The sequence below is a fragment of the Leopardus geoffroyi genome, chromosome C1 (genome assembly GCF_018350155.1).
Source record: "Leopardus geoffroyi isolate Oge1 chromosome C1, O.geoffroyi_Oge1_pat1.0, whole genome shotgun sequence".
Taxonomy (NCBI): domain Eukaryota; kingdom Metazoa; phylum Chordata; class Mammalia; order Carnivora; family Felidae; genus Leopardus; species Leopardus geoffroyi.
In genome coordinates, this window is record NC_059328.1 from 106,311,167 (window position 1) to 106,332,196 (window position 21,030).

At 42.7% G+C, this 21,030-nt stretch overlaps 1 protein-coding gene and 1 long non-coding RNA gene across 6 annotated transcripts in view; one reads left to right on the plus strand and one right to left on the minus strand.

Moving 5' to 3' along the window:
• Positions 1-836: 836 nt before the first annotated feature.
• LOC123598700 lies at positions 837-3,155 on the minus strand. 3 transcript variants are annotated; one of them, XR_006712753.1, is made up of 3 exons: positions 3,053-3,155; positions 2,558-2,718; positions 837-2,030 (listed from the first exon to the last, which is right to left on the minus strand). It is a non-coding gene; the product is annotated as an uncharacterized LOC123598700 (long non-coding RNA). The 3 variants fall into 3 exon arrangements; XR_006712752.1 differs by having other exon boundaries at positions 2,558-2,791; XR_006712751.1 differs by having other exon boundaries at positions 2,558-2,851.
• A 2,882-nt stretch (positions 3,156-6,037) lies between these two features.
• SNX27 (sorting nexin 27) overlaps positions 6,038-21,030 on the plus strand; it is a 70,221-nt gene continuing 55,228 nt past the window's right edge. For 2 of the 3 annotated variants that reach the window (XM_045479223.1, XM_045479224.1), the window contains exon 1: positions 6,129-6,569. In XM_045479223.1, coding sequence (XP_045335179.1) covers positions 6,259-6,569 — 311 coding nt within the window. In that variant the 5' untranslated portion in view covers positions 6,129-6,258. Of the gene's footprint in view, positions 6,570-21,030 lie in introns of all 3 variants that reach the window. The other variant, XM_045479221.1, reaches the window with a different exon arrangement.

Below are 21,030 nucleotides of genomic sequence, written 5' to 3' on the forward strand. Positions count from 1 at the left end.
GGAGCTATTCCTTCATCCTTAAAATGAGGGAATGGGGCTGGATGTGGTATTTATTAATACATCTAATGATAACTATCCAGTTATCAGTTTACATGTTTCCCACACATTCCTCATTTTGCCCCACCACATCCCTACACAGCACACGTTATCAGCCACTTTATGGTTCTTTCCTGGACTAAGATTCCATCAATACTTTCTCTTGTGCCTTTCACTCTCCTACCCTCTGAGAACACAAGTCACGTGTGACAGGTTCCTTGTTTTCAAGAAGCTTCTGTTCAGATTGGAAAGGTAAAGCTAGACTAGACATTAAATTATTATGGTCTGAACGGAGGGACACACGATAATGCAATAGGAGCTATGTTTGTTACCTGCCACGTAACAAATGACCACAAACTTGGCAGCTTAAAACAACACACATTTGTTATTTCATAGTTTTTGTGGGTGAGGAGTCTGGGTTCAACTTAGCCAAGTCCCCTGTGGCATCTCACAAGCCTGCAGTCAAGATGCTGGCGTGGCTCTGTTTCTTACTGGAGCCCAGGATCTTCTCCCAAGCTGATGCAGGCATTGGCAGAATTTCTTCCAGACACTGGACTGAGGGTCCTGTTTTCTTGCTGTCAGCTAGGGGCGAGTCTCAGCTCCCAGAGGCCCCTGCTGCTCCCTGCCATGGGTCTTCTCCATAAGCAAATCACAACATGGCAGCTTTCTTCCTCAGAGCCAGCAGGAGACTCTCTGACCCCAGTCTCCTAAGAAGTGTTATATAATGTAACTGTCGTCATAGGAGTGACACACATCACCTTTGTCATGTTCTATTGCCTAAAAGCAAGCCACAAGTCCTGCCCCCCCCCCCCCCCCCCCCTGCCGGCAACGGGAGATTATACAAGTGTGTGACTCACTGGAAGGTGTGTGTGTGTGTGTGTGTGTGTGTGTGTGTGTGTGTGATGTCACTGGAAGGTGTATTTGCCACAGGAATCTAAAAAAAAAGAGAAGTCAGAGTGAATTGGAATCCTCAGTGGAGGCTTTACAGAGGGATTTAAGCAAGAGCTTGAAGGAGTAGAATTTAGACCAGCAAAGAGGAAAAGAGGTGGGCCATCTAGGATCAAAGGACTATACACAAGCAAAGGTTTGAAGGTGGGGTTGGGGAGAACCAGCAGGTTGAGAGAACCTGCTGACTTTGTACATCATAAAGGGTAGGAGGAACTTTTTTTTTCTTTAACCAAAAGAAAGCTGGGTAGTGAAGAGAGTCCTGGCCATGGTGTCAGAAAATCTGGGTTCAGTACTGCTATCAACTAGCAGTTTATAGTGGGGCCTGCTGGTTAGCTGAGCCTGGTTTCCAGTAGGTACTTCTATTTACCTTGCTATTGTGAGGACCACGTAAACTCTTGGGTTGGAAGTGCTCTGCAAACGGTCTGGGTCCCATTTCCAAAGGCAGCTTCGGTGAGTTCCAAGACCCCACTCTCTCCTAGCCCCCTAACCCCCATCCCCCACTCTGGGAATCCTCTTTCTCAGTCCGTCACCAGGCCTCTTTCCTCTTTAAGTCTCCTGACCGGCTAGAGGGGGCACCATTCCAGGTTTCGGACTTAGCACCCCTCTCACTTTGTTACCCGCTCTGTTTTGGTGCATCATCCACCACCCCCTACCACCTGGCGCCCACGCTCACCAATCCATGCTCGGGCCAGACCCCTTCCCCAGCGCGATTCACGTGTCCACCCAATTAGTCATCCATCCTGCCTGGATCTCCCCCAAACCCCTCCAATCCACACCCGGAACTGAATTTCTTGTCCTCCCCGCTGGCCTCTTCCTCTTCCCTCGGTCTTGGGCAATCACACCTGCAAGTCAAGGCTCTTAGCCATTCTTTCCTGCCCCGCCCTCACAGAGGGTCTCGGAGGGGAGCCACGTGCCTTCCGCCCCGGGGGCCTCCTCCCACCACCCTTGCCCAAGACTCGATCTCGTCAATTCTCGCGGGAATCACGCCACCAACGTCTCAGTCGATACGACCTCGTTTTGTTCACGCTTCCTGCAGGATGAACATTCTGAAACACAAATATAGTAATATGTCTGCTCTGCTTAAAAGTATTCAGAGGTTGGGGCGCCTGGGTGGCGCAGTCGGTTAAGCGTCCGACTTCAGCCAGGTCACGATCTCGTGGTCCGTGAGTTCGAGCCCCGCGTCGGGCTCTGGGCTGATGGCTCAGAGCCTGGAGCCTGTTTCCGATTCTGTGTCTCCCTCTCTCTCTGCCCCTCCCCCGTTCATGCTCTGTCTCTCTCTGTCCCAAAAATAAATAAACGTTGAAAAAAAAAAAAATTAAAAAAAAAAAAAAGTATTCAGAGGCCCCTTAAATACTTGGGAATGAAGTTCGAACTCTTGGACACGATGATCAATATCTGAATACCTCCCTTTATTCTGGCCCACCTGCCCCGTCCCCTCGGCCGCAGTCCTACCGAACTGCCGGTGGCTTTCACTCTGCACCCTGCTCTTTCAAATCTCTGTTTGAACGCACTGTTCCCCCGGTCAGAAGTGCCCTTCCACACCATCCTTCTCTGCCTTACTAACCCTTCTTACCCATGATTACTCAGTTTAGCGGTTCCGTTTTGAAGGCCCCGCTCCTATGGGCACTCTTGTCAGCTGTGCAGGTCTCTGTATCACAGCTCTCATTACTCCAGAGACCCAAGGCCAGTGTTGTAATTCCTTCTTTAGCTGTCTCTCTTGCTACATAGTGAGTTCTTGAGAGGAGTAATGGTGTCTTCGTTTCTTATTTTGATGTTCTGATCACCTTTTCTTCCAATCTCATCCTTTCTACATATTTTATGTATTTATTTTTTGAATAGGCAACACATTCATCTAAAAATTCCAAAGCTACAAAAAACTATATAATGAAAAGTCTCCCTCCAACCCCTGTCCCCACCCCAGCTGCCCAGTCCCCTTCCCCAGAGGCAATCAATATTAGCAGTTTCTGGTGAATACTTCCAGAGATACAAATACTTCCACAGATGAAAACATACCTATGGTGCCCCTTTTATACCAAAATGGTGTCATGTTCTACAGACTGTACTGTACCTTGTTTCCACTTATGTACTGTATCCACCAGATCATTTCAGTACCTAAGGAGCTTCCTTATTCTTTATTTACAGTTTTCAATTTTCCATTGTGGTTGTTTCCTAAGTTAACACATAAACATTAGGTTATTTCCAGTCTTTTGCAAATACAGATAATACTGCAACGACTATCTTCACAAAAATGTCACTTCACACATGTAGTAGTTGGACCTTAGAATGAATTCCTAGAAGTGGACTTGCCCGATCAAAGCGTGTGTGCATTTGTGAGTTTCACCATGTCATATTGCCCTTCATGGAGTTTAGATACCATCTGACTTATCTTTGTATCCCTAGCCACTATTAGAGAGTCTAGAACTCTCTAATCACAGCATGGCAGCTTTGTAATGCTGTGTTGCTGTAATAGTTGTGTAACTATTGACACTCTTCTTCATTAGCTTGGTTATAAAATAAGGGCATACTAACTTTTATGTTCTTTTTAAAAAAATTTTTTTTAACGTTTATTTATTTTTTGAGACAGAGAGAGACAGATCATGAACAGAGGAGGGTCAGAGAGAGAGGGAGACACAGAATCTGAAACAGGCTCCAGGCTCCGAGCTGTCAGCACAGAGCTCCACGCAGGGCTCGAACTCACAGGCCACAAGATCATGACGTGAGCCAAAGTCGGATGCTCAACCGACTGAGCCACCCAGGCACCCCTAACTTTTATGTTCTAATAACTGAATCCTTATGCCACAGTTTTGCAATGTCTTAATTATTCCACTATTCCCCTCCCCCACATCCTGAGCAACTACTGGAAACCTGTACATAGTCCACAAATTCTTTCAGGGGGTTGCCTGTTGCTTTTTTTTTTTTTTTTTTTTAATCTTTTTTAATGTTTACTTATTTTTTTTTATTTTTTTTTTCAACGTTTATTTATTTTTGGGACAGAGAGAGACAGAGCATGAACGGGGGAGGGGCAGAGAGAGAGGGAGACACAGAATCGGAAACAGGCTCCAGGCTCTGAGCCATCAGCCCAGAGCCTGACGCGGGGCTCGAACTCACGGACCACGAGATCGTGACCTGGCTGAAGTTGGACGCTTAGCTGACTGCGCCACCCAGGCGGCCCAATGTTTACTTATTTTTGAGAGAGAGAGAGGGAGAGGAAGAGGAAGGGGCAGAGAGAGAGGGAGACACAGAAGGAGGCTCCAGGCTCTGAACTGTCAGCACAGAGCCTGACGTGGGGCTCAAACCCACCCACCAGGAGATCATGACTCCAGCCAAAGTTGGACACTTAACCAACTGAGCCACCCAGGTGCCCACCTGTTGCTTTATGAGTCATCAGATCTCTCTCTGCAAGTTAACTTTTACTGTTTTTTTTTTTTTTAACTATGCATTCCTGTCGCTTCTCTTGGATTGTCTTTTTTTTTTTAAGTTTATTCATTTATTTTTGAGAGAGAGAGAGAGAGAGACGACGAGTGGGAGAAGGGTGGGGAGGGGGGAGAAAGAGAATCCCAAGCAGGTTCCACATGTCAGCATGGAGCCTGACGTGGGGCTTGATCCCACCAACCATGAGATCATGACCTGAGCTGAAATCAAGAGTCAACACCCAACTGATAGAGCCACCCAGGTGCCCCTCTCCTGGATTGTTCATTAGCTTTGTGCCCTCTCTCTGCCTATTTATTCATCTATAAATAGGGCACATTACAGGGTTGTGAAGATTAAATGAGATTATAGATGTAAAGCACTTAGAAGTGTTTGACACACGGTAATGTTGAGAGACAGGCCTTCAGGAGTCTGTCATGCTTCTACCCATCTTCCTGGGTATGCCAAAAATTCAAGACTCTGACTGCTCTTTACCAGGATCATTCCCCAGGGTTGTGTTTATAATGAGCAACTTTAAGGAATGAAGTAATGTCTCCCTCCAGCACAAAGAACAGGTTTGCTCACTGCTTCCCTATAAAATGGCAGGTTCCCCAAGCTCAGTGTTTCTCAGCTGTGGTGTAAATCCACCAAACAAATGCACAGCATTCATCTGAGCCATTGGTGTCATTCCCATAGACTTGGGGGAAGAGGAATTGACACAAACGTGCTGAAGTTCATGTTACTTCCTGTGTCATAACAGTCCCGTTGTCTCCCACCCAGGGATTCTGGGACTTTTGTCAGCATCCACGAAACAGTAACAGACTAACTCATTAGCCCATCAGTACCATAAAATCAAATACAAGTCTTGAGTACTAATTGCTTAAGTAAGCTATTTTCATTATTTTTGCTCTTACTGTTTTTACTTGCCTTTGCCTGGCATTCTGCACACTGAGTTTGCGTTTGGGTAGTTTGCCAAAAAACATCAACTGCTGCCATTGGCAAAGAATCCTACTGTGCTGTTGGAAGAAACAAAATAAATTTGAAATTAAAGTAACTTCAAAATCATTGCCCCACTTAAATTATTACTTGGCCCCTCTGATATCCAGTTCTAAATCGCTGAGACATGTTTCCTCCACATATGCTTTTTGTACAGTTGGGGCATAGTTTTTATGTAGTTGCAATACATGAAAAAAAAGTTGCGAAAAACCGGGCCTTAGTTCCTGTTACCTAATAGCTGGGTGACTTTGGGCTCTCTACGGTTCAGCTTCCTAATAAGTGAAACAGACAAATGAATTCATGATCCAGTCAGCTCACAAGTTTGTTGGGGCCATGGAATAAACTAACGTATGGGAACACAAAAGGTACTGAACAAATGAGCTATTATCATTTAAGACTGTAACTTAAGTCTGTTGAATCACAAAGGTCAATTTATCCTAAAATTATTGCTTTAAAGACTACGAACGGAGTTACGAAAGGAAAGAAGAAAAAAACTCGTTCCACGTGATGACCTCAATCAGTATGCCCCACTCGGCGCTGGGTTAGCTGTTCAAACTACAACTCCCGGCAGGCTTTGTTCCCCAACTGCGTCACATAACCTCCGCTCCGGCCGGGGCCCGGCGCCCTCCCCCGCCCCCACCGTCCAGAAACTACAACTCCCAGGAGGCTCCACGGATACCAACCGTCCGTTTTCCCTCCGCCCCCGGCCTCCCCTTTACCTCCCCCGGCAGCTCTGTGGCCGACTTGGGTTCCGCGGGCGGCGGAGCGGGCGCGCGCTCCGGGGGTCGCGCGGCTGCCGAGAAGGGCGAGCGCGCGCGGGGAGGGAGTGGAGGCGTAGGGGGGCGGGGGTACGGCTCGCTCGCTCGCAAGATGGCGGACGAGGACGGGGAAGGGATTCACCCCTCAGCCCCTCACAGGAACGGAGGTGGCGGCGGCGGTGGGGGCTCTGGGCTCCACTGCGCGGGGAACGGCGGCGGGGGAGGCGGCGGCCCGCGGGTCGTGCGCATCGTCAAGTCCGAGTCCGGCTACGGCTTCAACGTGCGGGGCCAAGTGAGCGAGGGCGGGCAACTGCGGAGCATCAACGGGGAGCTGTACGCGCCGCTGCAGCATGTGAGCGCCGTGCTGCCCGGGGGGGCGGCCGACCGGGCCGGGGTGCGCAAGGGGGACCGCATCCTGGAGGTGTGAGTATCTGGGCTGCCCGCCGCCCCACCCCGCCCCGCCCCGTCTCCTCCGCCAGTCCCTGCATCTCCCTCTACTCCTGTCGCCCTCAGGCCGCACCCCCCCTCCCCCAGACCCTGAACCGGCCTTCGCAACTCGGTCCCCCTCAGACCCCGCACCTCCGTGGGAGTTGACCCTTTCATCTCCCGCACCCTGGGTTTCCGCGACCCCCACCTCCCTCCCTGTAACTAGCTTACGTCCCTGCGCCCCCGCCGCTTTACCCCTGCCCCCATTCTTTCGCCTTCTTTTCTGCTCTTTTGCTTCCACCCTGAGCATGCTGCTTTCTGCCCCTCGCTGACAGCGTCTCCTTTTCTGACCCGGCCCCTGTCGTGTCCTCCCCAAGTTTTCCAGCATCATAGTTTCTTGTTCTCCACTACTGCCGGCCGCCCCTGTGGACCTCCCCTCTGTCCCCTAGACCAAGTAGGCGGGACCTCTGGTCGGCTCCCACTTTTCCCTTGGGAACAGCACCCTTCCGCTGCACTCCTTTTTCTTTCCTTAGATACCCTTTCCCTTTGGTTACGCACCCCCTGCATTTTTCTACCCTGCCGTGTGTCCCTTTCCTCCCCTCCCTCTTGGATGCACGCTCCCTAGAGTGTACCTCCTTTTCTGACCCTGGCTCACATGCCCTTGTTTTGGTTGTGGTTGTGGGGGAGGGTGTCTTGGACACGGTCATTTCTTTTCCGTATTACACCAGGATTTTGAATCTAGAGTCTCCCATCACTACATCCCTCGAGAGTCCCTGTTCTGGCTCCCCGTCTTCACTCCTGCTCGCTCCATGCTCCTACTAAAAGTCAGTTTACGGTGAAGCTCTCCTTCCTTCTCACTTCCCCAAACTATGCCCCTCTCTGGCGTCTCCAGCCTCCTCCCTTTTCCCTGGCATGTCTTTCCATCCTCTCTCCTGCTCTATCCTCTTGTGATCCCGCGCTTGACTTTATCCTGTTCTTTCCCTCCTCCAGGCTGCTTTCCCTTCTCTTTTTAGGCCCCTTCTGCTGCTGCAACCCATCCTCTTCCCTGCTGCAGCCCCTCCCCCCTCACACTCCATCCTCGCTTCCCCACCGCATCCCTATAAAGCTCCAGCCGGATGCAGCCTTTCTTGCAGTTTCCGCGCAGACCCGCTCCACCCTTTTATCCAGGTGTTGTGGCTTTGTACTTTGTACTTTGTATTAAAAAAATTCGTTTGGTGATTGCGGGTGGACTGGTGGGGGGGTTTACGCTCTCATTATCAACATTCTCCTCAGCAGTCCTCAGTCCTGGATCTCTCGCCTTTTCACTGAACCTTGTTTGATTTTCAGACTTTTGCCCTCTCCCTCAGGGCTTGGGTTTGCCCTCATGAAGTCTTTCTCATTTTTTATAAATGTTTTTTCTAATTTCCACAACCTCCAGCCTCTCCTCTAGTAAAATGGTAGGTTTGCTTGGTCAGGGTTTCAAAGAGGTTAGTATCTTGAAGATCTGGACCAAAGAGGAATCCACCCCTTATCCACCCCACCTTATGCCCCTTGCCCTTATCCTGGACATTCTTACTCTTACCGTATCCACTCATTCTGTTTCCTCTTCTGAAGAAAGAGCGGCTCACTAGAGTAAGTGTTTGGAGCTATTAAACCTTCCGTTTATGCTCTCTTTTTTCATCAGTGTCTGGTATGCTCTTTTCTTATTCTCTGGCAATACATTCTTAATCCTCAGGCGTCTGCGCCTTCAGATAAAGAATGCAGTAGTGACCTTTTGCTTTATACCTGGGCATCTAATTCTTTTCTTTCTAGATAACTCAAAATCTGTGGCTGATGTTTCCTTCTGGTAGAAGCTCTTGGAATTGTCATTTTCCTTTCCCTTTGGAAGTTAACTTTGGATCCAGCTGTTTGTTTATTTTTAAATTTAAAATTGAAGTCTTTATTTAAAATTGTAAATTTCTGATAAAGTTCTAAATCATTTACTCTTTATAAGAGCTAAAGGAACTAAACGAAAGTAAATAACTGAGGAAGACTACAGCTAACATGATCAACCATTTCAAACGTACATGTGTATATATATGTGAAATAACATAGTAGCTTTTTGCCTTTATTATGATTCTGCAGCAGAGTCTAGATCTAAATTAGGTACTGGGAGACCTCAGATCTGCTAGGACAAGTAGAAGGACTTGCCTCAGGCCCATGTTCCAGTCCAGGCCCATCCCTCCTTCTAGGGAGAAAACATTGAATTTTCGCACATTCTGGTGGTGACTGGAGAACTTTGTCTTAAAAGAGACAAGAAAGTGGGCAGGGTAAAATAATCCTCTTTGTTTAGAGAACCTTTCTTTGGAAGGCGGTGGTGATCAGACGTCTTACTGGCAGTGGTTTCTTACCTTCCAACTATTTTGATTTCCAAATTCTGTGAAGCTTCTCTGCTACTGGAGTGGAAATGGTGATAGTTGCAACAGAGAGTCAAGCAAGTTAGCAAGTTCTCTGAGACCTCAGTTCTAGAGTCTCTTCCCTTCTCCAAAGTCTCTATTATCTCCTTAGGTTTTCACGTGAGAGGAAGAAATCAGAGGTCAAACAGACATGATTCTTGAGGGATATATGTGCCTGCTACTTGTTTTGCTTTTGGTTAGGTTGATGCTAATTTTCATAAAGCATTCTTTAGACAGCACTCCTTAGAGCTTTTCTCTTGTCTCCCATCCAAGTTCCTTAAGTTAACTTCTCTGTTGTCCCAGGAGAGTTTTGCATGTTGATGAAGTGCCAAGTGGGGTCAGGATTAGGCACAGGTAGATTATTACTGTGTAGACATAGTTTGTAAGAAGTCATAGGTGCATGTCTGGACCTTGATAATTGCTGTTTGAGATTTGTCCCTATTTTAGATGTTTTCCTTCTGTACAGATTACTCCAGTTTTCATATGTTGCAGTTGTTTGGACAACTGATAGAGGTCTGAGATGTGAAAAAAGAGTGCAACTTTGAGATTTAAGGGACGAAAGGCTTGGACAAAAGGAAGAACATCAATTTCTTTGGTACTAGAGTATGAACAAGCCCTCTGGGCTCTAAATTTTATTGCAGATGGTAAGATTTCTACTAGCAATGTTAGTCTCCACCTTGTAATTTTTCCCAGTGTAGCATATATTGAATGTCTTCCTTTTGATCTCTGTATACCTGGAGGGATACTTTGAATAAATAGAACCAAAATAAATATATCTTTGCACTAATTATATAGTATGTGAAGTAACATTTGATTTCAGGTTAATTTTCTTAAGGTTAAAGTAGGAGTCTAAGGACTCCTGACTGATTTCTTGGAGGTGACCTTAGGAGAGTTTAAACATACAGTGGATATGGTTGTGGTACCATCATATTTTTGAGGAATTATATTTGTCTTTTGGCTAGTTTGGTATTTGGGTAGTGTGCTCTTTAATAAGATAAAGATTGGTTTGCACGCGTTCAAAATCATGATTATATTCATGCCCGGTAGAGTATATGCCTTCCCTCTTGATAGCTACAAGATAATATTCCCATCACCTTCCCCTTGTTAAAGTTAAACCATAAGAAAAATTGAAGCTATAGCGGGGCCTGGGTGGCTAGGTTTGTTGAGCATCCAACTCCTGATCCTAGGGTCCTGGGTGGGATCAAGCCCTGAATAGGGCTCCACACTGGGCGTGGAGCTTGCGTAAAATTCTCTCTCTCTCCTGCTCCCTCTACCCCTCCCCTTCTCTCTCTCTCTCTCTCTCTCTCTCTCTCTCTCAAAAAAAAAAAAAAAAAAAAAGAAAGAAAGAAAATTGAAGTTATATGTATCTATATAAATTTGTTTATTTGGAGTTAATTTTAATAATTGAGGGATATCTCATGGGCATTCTTTTTCCTTTTTTTTTTTTTTGGTGGGTGGGGCTTCATTTTATGTGAAAGTTTGGATTAAAAAGAGGTTGGTGCCACAAGAAGTATTTTTATGAGTTAAGTGTGAGTCATTTAATGTTGACTGCTAAGTACCTTCCCAGGAACTGCTTTCTCGTTTGTAGCTGACTTCTATTTGGCCCAGAGTTTCCAGATAGATTTTGGAAATAGTGTTTGAAATCATGGTTATTAATCAAAAGAAAATTTTGTGGTAGTGATTCTTGAGCTTTAGTGAGCATAGGAATCACTAGGTGTGCTTGTCAAAAGTGTAGATTCTTGGGCTCACCCTTTAAGGGTATTGTATGATTCAGTAGGTCTTGCATGGGGCCTAGAAGTGTTTATTTTTTACTCCCTTTGCCAGGCAGGTGTGGGTAATACAACCCACATACCCAGCCCAGACCTGGATGACACTACAGGTTCTAGGCCTTGAATTCTCGTTTCATTTTATTTTCGTGATTATACTGAGAGTTATGAACAAAGACTGTACTAATGGTGATTTGTTAGGCTCCTGAATTCCAGCCCTTAGAAAATCAGTTAAGTAAGATAGTGGACTATTACATCTGCTCATCTAGACTTTATTGAATCTTTCTAAATGTCGTAGTAAAGATGGGTGATGAAGAGGTAAAACAAGTTAATAAAATCATTATATCACTTTGCACTTCATGTAGTGTGTTTGCATAGTGTGTTTACATTTTATCTTAACAATAGCCTTGTGAGATAGGGAAAATACAAATTCCTTGAGGTTGGGGACTGTGTTCATCTATGTTGTTTCCCTAGCCAACATAATGGCACGTAGAGGGTATTATTCAATAAATACTTGCTGAATGAATGTATGAGCATTATTTGTCCCTTTTTTATGAGAGGAAACTGGGTGTTGCACTAATGGGTGTTAACCAGAATTAAACCCAGGTCTTTGGATTTTAAATCTGGTATATTTTCCATTTCTTTGTTTTCTCAGCTATTTTTTTAACTTTTTTTTTTTTTAAGTTTATGTTGAGAGCAAGCATGAGTGGGGGAGGGTCAGAGAGAGAGAGAGAGAGAGAGAGAGAGAGAGAGGGAGAGAGACAATCCCAAGCAGGCTCCGTGCTCAGTGTGGAACCCAGCTTAGGGCTTGATCTCACAACTGTGAGATCATGACCTGAGCTGAAATTATAAGAGTTTTGGCTGCTTAAAAGACTGAGCCACCAAGGTGTCCCTGTTTTCTGAGCTATTTTTGACTCTTAGTAGTCAACTATTCTTGACTAAATAGTCACTTAATATTCAGTCACATCCTTATAAACTTGGATATTAGCTTGAGCTTCGGTTCTATTATTACAAAATATAACTGTCTTATATCTTTATTTACCGTCTCTCTGGTTGTAAAATTGAATGGGTGACGGGGGAACAAAGTGGTTATTCTTTGCCCTTGCTTGTTGCTATCTTTATTGGTTATCAGTGAGGAGAGCCTGACATAATCGTAATTGCAGTCCCAGGACACGCTTTTAATTCCCTAGGTAGTTGAGGTAGCAAACAAATAAAACTAAATTTGAAAATACCATTAGCTTCCCCTTGGAAATCACTTCCACAACATTGCCATTACCAGGAACAAACCTGTTGTTTAGTAACATGAAGATGTGTCTAGGTCATATAAATGATTGTGAAGAAGGGTTCAGTCAGCACCCACTGACTAGTTTGTTCCAGGTGAGGGTTTGTTACCATGCTCTCAAGGATAATTATTTTTTAAGATAAGTTCTGTTGGGAGTGATTCTTAGGATAAGCAAGAGGCTCACTTGACAAGCAGACACTTACAATTTTTGATCACTGCACGGTGCTTTGGGAGCATGATCTGTGGTGAATTTATTCGGTAGATGGTGGCATTTCTGACACTGGATATTGTGGTGGGTTAGGTTAGAGGCATTTAGAATCGTTCTCTTTGACTATCTGCTGTGTAGATGATTTCTGTGCTGCTCTAGCAATCCTGTAAAAAAAAAAAAAAACATATGTATGGGTGGTATGACTCCAGCTCCACGTGTGGAAAAAAATATATAGGCAGTTTAAGTTTGTTCATTTATCTTGAGAGAAAGGGGGTGGGGCGAGGGGCAGAGAGATGAGGAGAGAATCCCTAGCAGGCTATGCATGAACCCACGGACTGTGAGATCATGACGAGAGCCAAAAGCAAGATTTGGATGCTTAATGCACAGTTTTAAAATATTTCTTAAAAACTTGCAATTCTCTTGGGGTGGCCTGGGCGGCTCAGTCAGTTAAGCATCTGACTTTGGCTCAGGTCATGATCTCACGGTTCGTAGATTCTGGCCCCGTGTTGGGCTCTGTGCTGAAGCTCAGAGTCTGGAACCTGCTTCAGATTCTGTATCTCCTCCTCTCTCTGCTCCTCCCCCTCTCATGTTCTGTCTCTCTCTCTCAAAAATGAACATTATATATATATTTAAAAACTTTCAATTCTCTGTAAGAAATACATTTTATATTAGAACCCAATATAAATACAAAAAAAAAATCCATGTGAAACAAGTTTCACTAAACTGTATTTACTGGTATCATGCCTCCTGACAGTTTTAGTCTGTTCAGTATTTTGGAATTTTTTTGTATTTTGAATGCTGGTGGTGAATGAATAGTCATGAATTTCATGACTATTAGGTTATGGTCCATTGTTTGAAAAACAGTAATTTGGGCATCACTTTTCTGATGTTGGCCTACTGATATCACCTCATGTTCAGTCTGGTTCCATCACAAACTATGTGTAAATTACCGTTAGGCTTGTATGAGTCACAGTCCCTGCATTCCCTGTAGCAGAGAAGGTACATATATAAACAATTTACTGTGTGTAAATCAAAATGAATTAATGGAGATAAAGGAAAAATACAATGGTAGTTTAAAGGGGAAAGTGAATATGCTTGAAATGATTGGTGGGTAGATAGGTCAATTTAAGGCACTTAAATGGCGATTGAAGGACAAGTATAATTTCAGTAGGCAGAAAAGGGGGAAGGATTTCATAGGCTGAGGAAACTGTGTGACCAAAGGGAGGAAGATATGAAAAGTTCTTAGGATAACAAGGAATCTAAAGTTGCTGTTTATGTGTAGACAGTTGTGTTTGAAGTTAGATCAAAAACGGCTTTGGGGTACCTGGATGGCTCAGTCGGTTGAGCGTCTCACTCTTGATTTCCGCTCGGGTCATGGTCTTGTGGTTCATGAGTTGGAGCTCCAAGTCAGGTGCTGACGGTGGGGAGCCTGCTTGGGATTCTCTGTCTCCCTCTCTCTCTGCCTTCCTCCCCCACGTGTGTGTTTTTTCTCTTTCTCTAAAAAATATTTAAAAAGGGCTCTGAGGGGTGCCAGGGTGGCTCAGTCGGTGGTTAAGCAGTTAAGTGGCTGACTTCATCATAGGTCAGGATCTTGCATCAGGCTCTGTGCTGACCGCTCAGAGCCTGGAGCCTACTTGGGATTCTGTGTCTCCCTCTCTCTCTGCCCCTCCCCCTCTGTCTCTCTCCATCTCAAAAATGAATAGACGTTAAGAAAAAACTTAAAAATAAAAAGGGCTTTGAATGCAATGCTACCAAATTTGGATTCTGTTCTGTTTTTGAGATCAGAATATAATATGTGTGTTAATATTTAGGACTCCCTGTGAATTTACTTTTTATTTAATTATTTACCTGAAGAGGTTGACTAACTTTTCCAAGGCCAAAGAGGAAAATCACTATTAGAATTAGAAGAATTTCAGAGCATCTAGTCTCTTGGGCTGTCTTGTACTATATAAAGAAGGGAACAAAGAACGACTAAGCTCTTAACACCCAGAGCTGGGAACAGCTGATGAGGAGCTGGTTGCCTTTATTTTGTGTGTTTTACCTCACAATCTAGCTTCTTGAATATCCACTTCTCTTTCAAGTGTTAAGTGAGTATACATACTATTGTGTTTATAGTTGATAAGTGATCAAGTTATATGCTGGAGGTCCAGTGTGCCCTGCCCTGCTTATGGTGTTTGAAGATACCTCCTTTAATTTAAATCTTTTGTTTCTGTATATAGCATATTGTTGGGAGTTGAGGAGACTGAAGACAGACAGGCAACTTAACATAATACAAAGGTTTTACCCGTTGTCTGCCTTCAGAATGAAAATTCATACAAAGACCTTTTTTTTTTTTTTTTTTTTTAAGCAGGTGGGGAAGGGGTAGAGAGAGAGGAAGAGAGAAAGAATCCCAAGCAGACTCCTCACTGTCTCTGGAGGAGCCTGACACGGGGCTCAAACTCGCAAACGAGGGAGATAATAACCTGAGCCGACGTTAAGAGTCACACGTTTAACCTACTGAGCCATGTAGGTGCCCCTACAGAGACACTTAAAAAGTGTCTTTTTGCTTTCTCTCAGTAATGCGAGGGGTACTTTAGGATTAAATTGTGTGGTATTGTATTAGCCACATGCTAGGTAGTATGTGTGTAGTCTCTTGTTTATTACTCAGTGTTCCCTGCTAACCAAGTAAGGGTTGAGATAGTTGAGAAAATACACCTGTCTACAAGGTATTAAAGTTGCAGAGTAAGGAACTGTATTTGAGTATTCTTTTTTTTTTTTTTTTAATTTTTTTTTCAACGTTTTTTTTATTTATTTTTGGGACAGAGAGAGACAGAGCATGAACGGGGGAGGGGCAGAGAGAGAGGGAGACACAGAATCAGAAACAGGCTCCAGGCTCTGAGCCATCAGCCCAGAGCCCGACGCGGGGCTCGAACTCACGGACCGCGAGATCGTGACCTGGCTGAAGTCGGACGCTTAACCGACTGCGCCACCCAGGCGCCCCTGTATTTGAGTATTCTTATATGTACTTCCTTCCACGAACTTCCGTTGTTATGAAAGCATCTTTTAAATGATTTATTTTCGCTCAAGCTGTCAGACCTCAGAGCAAAGCTAGACTGACAGATCTATGTATTCTGTGGACTTGAAACACAAGTAATTAGTTTACTTCTCTTTGGAAAACTACAGAGTGTCTGCAGAGAGTCAGCTGCTTGTGGATATTCTCCCAGCTGTGCTCAAGCAACTGATTACTCCTAGACAACCATTCAGGACAAACCAGGAAGTTATCTCCCTGCTGCCTGGCCAGGACCTCGGTACTTTTATATTTTTAGGTCTGTCTAGTTTGTTCATTTAGCATGTTTTAAAAATTGGGAGATTGAAGCGCCTGGGTGGCTCAGTCGGTTAAGGGTCCGACTTCGGCCCAGGTCATGATCTCACGGTTCATGAGTTTGAGCCCAGTCTTGGACTCTGTGCTGACAGCTCAGAGCCTGGAGCCTACTTCAGATTCTGTGTCTCCCTCTCTCTCTGCCCCTCCCCCACTCATGCTCTGTCTCTCAAAAATAAATACATGTTAAAAAAATTTTTTTTTAAATGGGAGATTGATTAAATTAATTTTTGGTGATCTTGGAAAATGTGAAAGTTTTGGAAGCTTCTACTTCTTTTGCTGATCAGTTTAATCATCTATAAAGTTTGTAACTTATAAAGTGTTTAGTTTGTTTACTGAATGCACCATGGGTTACTGGAATTTTTTTAACCCAGTATTTTGGTAGGGTTAAAAACTACTTTTTGGATCTGTTTTCTAAAGATGTAACCTGCATCTGTCTTTACTTGGAAACAGCAATGAGTTTTGTTCTATAGCTGGTATTTTGAATCTAAGTAAGTGTGACGCTTTTACGAGTTATGTGTTGATAGATTACTTTAGATTTCCCTGCCATACCCAGTTGTCCTTTATGTTGCTGATTAGAAAAGGAAGGTCTTACTGTACCTTTCTTCTTGTTCAATGTGTTGAAATAGACCACAGTTTACAGAAGCTGTAGTCTGTGTTCTTCAGCTTCCAAAAGACATTGGCCACAATTAATTTGAATTAAAGAGTGTTATTTGACTGCTAAAGGGCTATATCCCTTCAAAAGTATATCTTTTAATAACTAAATGTTGTTGTTGTTACTAATTTTTAAAGGCTGTCATAGGTGAAGGTATTTTGAGCCTTTTTTTTTCCCCAGTAGTGATAGATTTACACTTTTGTTTGTGCACTCATGTATAGTACCTCTTGAGAGTAATTGAATATTTAGGAGATAAGTATTGGGATTCAGGGTGCGGGCTGTTACCCTAGAACAGATCACAGGAGGAGTCATGTGGAGTCATGCTTTAAAACACATTATGTAGTAATCCAGAAATAGTCGTGAAATAGAACTTAAAAAAATTAAGATTCCATCTTTTGTAATTTATGTCACTTGCAAACTAAGGTTGTTGATAAAGCTGGTGGATTTTATTCTTTAATTAACTTTCATTGTGATCAGTATACCAAATTAAAAACATCTGGGTGTGGCATTTAAATTTGCCATGTAGGCAGTGGTTCAAAATATAGCAGATCTCAAACTCTTGAGTTGGTGTTGGAAATGATTTAGGACTAATTATGTTTGTTTTCTGGTGTATAACTGAGGGAGAAGTTCTCAGCAATAGTGTACTGAGGAGGCTGTCAGGCTAGAGAAACTAGTAGCTTTCTTACCCCTAACATTCATCATCCCACAGCATAAAGAAGTAACCCATTTTCACATCCAGCCTTACATTTCAAGAGAACCATGAGTTGCTACTTGTTGATCATATGTTTAAAGACAAAAATTTAAAAACAAAATCCTATCAAAATAAGTCAATGTTGTATATAGTTTTAGTATCAGAACTTTCTTTAATACCTTATTGGTAATTCATATCTGTCATGTGAAGGAACCTATTGTGCTTAAATTTTTTCATACCAAGTGTGGTGCATTTAGTTTTCATGAGATGAAATAGTGTAATTACAATAGATTATTCCCAGAATTCACATGAAATATAGACTTGCTTTTTAAATGTCAGCATGTTTATTTCTTACTCCTTCTAACCTCATTTGCTATCCTTGGAGTCAGTGTTTATATTTTAAAAAATTAATAAAAACAATTTAGTTACTTTTATTTTCAACATATTTGAATAAAAGAAAACATAGCCCACTTTGAAATTGCTTACATAATTGAATGCCATATTTTACTCTTAAGCATTATTTTTATTACCTCCTATAATAGAAAACAAAATGATCACTAGTACTAAAACTTGAAAAATGTAGAGCTTGCATAATGGTTTTAGTACTTCCCCCTGAACACTGAAACCAATGTAAAAGTTAAAAATAAGGAGTGCACGGAGGAAAACCATTATTGAATGTTTTTTGTGCTAGCCTTAATGATTTTTTTTCATTATTCAGGGAAAAATTTTAATGAGCGCTTCCTACCTGATGAACACGGGATTAGACACGGATAGAAAGCTGAATAACATGTAGTCCTTGCCTTTAGGAAATTTATGGTATGGTGGGGAATGGGAAGATTAACAGTTTGTTGTTGGAGTAAACCTTGGGAGGGCCAAGGAAATAAAGATGGTACCTGCCTGGACTGGGGTTGGCAGGGGAGGAAGGACAGAAGCCTCAGGTCATTTCTTAAGCCCAGTTGACCTGAAGTCTCAACCTTCCTCTCCTCTTCTAGTCTGCCAATGGGATGAACAATTATCCTTAAATCCCCCTAGGTGCTTTTCTGCCCTTAGTTATCTAAATTAGTAAATGCAAGTGCCCAGGAACCTTGTGCATTTTAGCAGAAGTCTCCCAGACAAAATGTACTAAAACTATAAGGATTATGTAATTTATCACCCAAACCAAGGCACTTGAAAATGAAAGAGGACTTAATTATTCCAGGACAACAGATATAAACTAGGTGTGTCTTAGCAACCTAGAACACAGGTCTATAGCCTAAATGATTTAAATATAGGAGGTTGGGTTTTTTGGTTTTTTTTTTTTTTTAATGTTTTATTTATTTTTGAGACAGAGAGAGACAGAGCATGAATGGGGGGAGGGTCAGAGAGAGAGAGGGAGACACAAAATCGGAAGCAGGCTCCGGGTTCTGAGCGGTCAGCACAGAACCCGACGCAGGGCTTGAACTCACAGACCACGAGATCATGACCTGAGCCGAAGTCGGACGCTCAACCGACTGAGCCACCCAGCCACCCCTGGTTTGTTTTTTTTTTTTTTTTTTTATGTTATTTATTTTTAAGAGAGAGAGGGTGGAGGAGGAGTGGAGAGAGGGAGACAAAGGATCTGAAGTGGGCTCTGCACTGACAGCGGAGAGCCCCACATGGGGCTCGAACTCAAAAACCGTGAGATCATGACCTGAGCTGAAGTTGGACGCTTGACCGACTGAGCCACCCACCCAGACACCCCTGGAAGGCTGTTTTATTTTTATTTTTAAATTTTTTTTAAATATATGAAATTTATTGTTAAATTGGTTTCCATACAACACCCAGTGCTCATCCCAAAAGATGCCCTCTTCAATGCCCATCACCCACCCTCCCCTCCCTCCTACCCCCCATCAGCCCTCAGTTTATTCTCAGTTTTTAAGAGTCTCTTATGCTTTGTCTCTCTCCCACTCTAACCTCACTCTTTTTTTTTTTTTTTTTCCCCCTCTGGAAGGCTGTTTTAAAATAAGACTGGGGTTCTGTTAAGGAGGGAAATGAACAAGTTTGTTTGTATTCTTGGGGACTAGTGGTTACATAGGCCTTACATGTAATTATTGAATAACAATGAGCTTTTTTCGAATAGCTTGATTGTAATTTTATACTTATTTTAACAATATCTAAAAGCCTTTTTATACTTTTTTCAAAAATAAATCTACTTGCATAGGTAATATTTGTATACTGAATTGCCTTGAATTAGAAAGTTTGAGGAATCTGTTACTTCTTCCCAAGTAATAAGCCCTTATTACTTCTGGCAGGAGGTATTAAGGTTGAAATACATGTGAGCCTTATTTGTACTTTTCCTGCCTCGGGCAGTATTCTCTGTGAATAGAACACCCAGCTAAGGGTGAAGAGTCCAGTTGATGATAAGCAGCTTATTTGACAAGGTACTTCTTATTTTTTTCTCTCTTTGGGAAGATCAGACGTGATTGACACGCTTCTCTGTTTCTCAACTTTGTCAGAGCCATATTTTATTGTTATTAATACTCTCTTTTGCCCAGTGTTAAAATTCCTGGGTATAAGTGCTTTAAAATGTTGGTATAAATATTGAATTTTGCTTTTGATACTTAATACACCAAGGAATTTGTGAGCTAGGGCTTTGCATAGAATGCTGGAAATCATTTAATTTGGTTTACACGTAGTCGACATTTTTTTTTTTTTCCCCTCATTAACCAAAGATAAGCTTAGAACAAGAGAGACAGAGAGAGAGAGAGAATCCCAAGCAGGCTCCCTGCTGCCAGTATGGAGCCCAACAAGGGTCTCGATCCCATGAACCATGAGATCATGACCTGAGCTGAAATCAGTAGTCGGATACTCAAATGACTGAGCCACCCAGGCTCCCCATGGTGAGGTTTTTTGTTTGTTTTTTACTTTTTTTGTTTTTGGCTGTAGTTTGAGTCCAGACATTTTACTTTTAATATTTTCTTTTCCTAGTAACAAATAATTCGTCAGAATTATTACATTACATGATAATGCTCTTAAAAATCAAGAAGAAAAAGCAAATTGATTGTAATTTTGAGACCCTGATGTAGTTTTCTGCTCAGTTATATTCAGCGGTTGTTCAGGCTGGAAAATGGTTACATTAAATCCTAACTGAGGAGAGGAAAGATAGTTTTTGTTTTTGTTTTTGTTTTTCTAATTGATGGACAGGGAAAGAAATAAGGACTCTTGAAATTATTTTGTGAATCTAGCTTCCTAAGTGGAAATAAAATACTGTTTAACTCTTTTAAGCTGTGGCATTTTTTTTCTAGCTTTTTAAAATCATTATTTTTTTAAGTAATCTTTATGCCCAATGTGGGGCCCAGACTTACAACCCCAAGATGAAGAGTTGCATGCTGTACTGACTGACCCAACCAGGCACCCCTAAGGTGTAGCATTTTTTTTGACTTGAAGATTTCATATCTTGGTTTGATTTTCATGACAGAAATAGAATAGCACACTCCATCTTGTTATTGAATTATTTACTAAGGAGTCATGATAGAGTTCTAGTCTTCTGATCTGGAATTTCAGTGTTTGACATCTAAGGTCAGATCCACTTTTGCATATATTTTTTTGAGATTTCGTTCTTGATTTTTAAAATTTAAAACATTTAGTTGTTTTTCTGTTTTAAAGTAGTTTTAGTTTCACAGCAAAACTGGAACAGATTCAGAGACTTCTATATACCTCCTACCCCATACATGTATAGCCTCCCCCATTATAAACATCCCCACCACAGGGGCTCATTTATTATAATTGATGAACCTACATTGATACATCATTGTCACCCAGAGGCCATAGTTTACCTTAGGTACATCCTTGGTATTGTACATTCTTTGGGTTTGGACAAATTTTAATGACCTGTATCCACCATTATAGTACACAGAGTAGTTTCACTGCCCTAAAAATCCTCTATGCTCTGCTTATTCATTCCTCTCTTCCCCTGAGCCCTAGTGACTACTGACCTTTTTACCTTTCTCCATAGTTTTCCCTCTTCCAGAATGTCACATAGTTGGAATCATAAAGTGTTTAGCCTTTTTAGGCTGTCTTCTTTCACTTAGTAATATACATTTAAGTTTCCTTCATATCTTTTCAT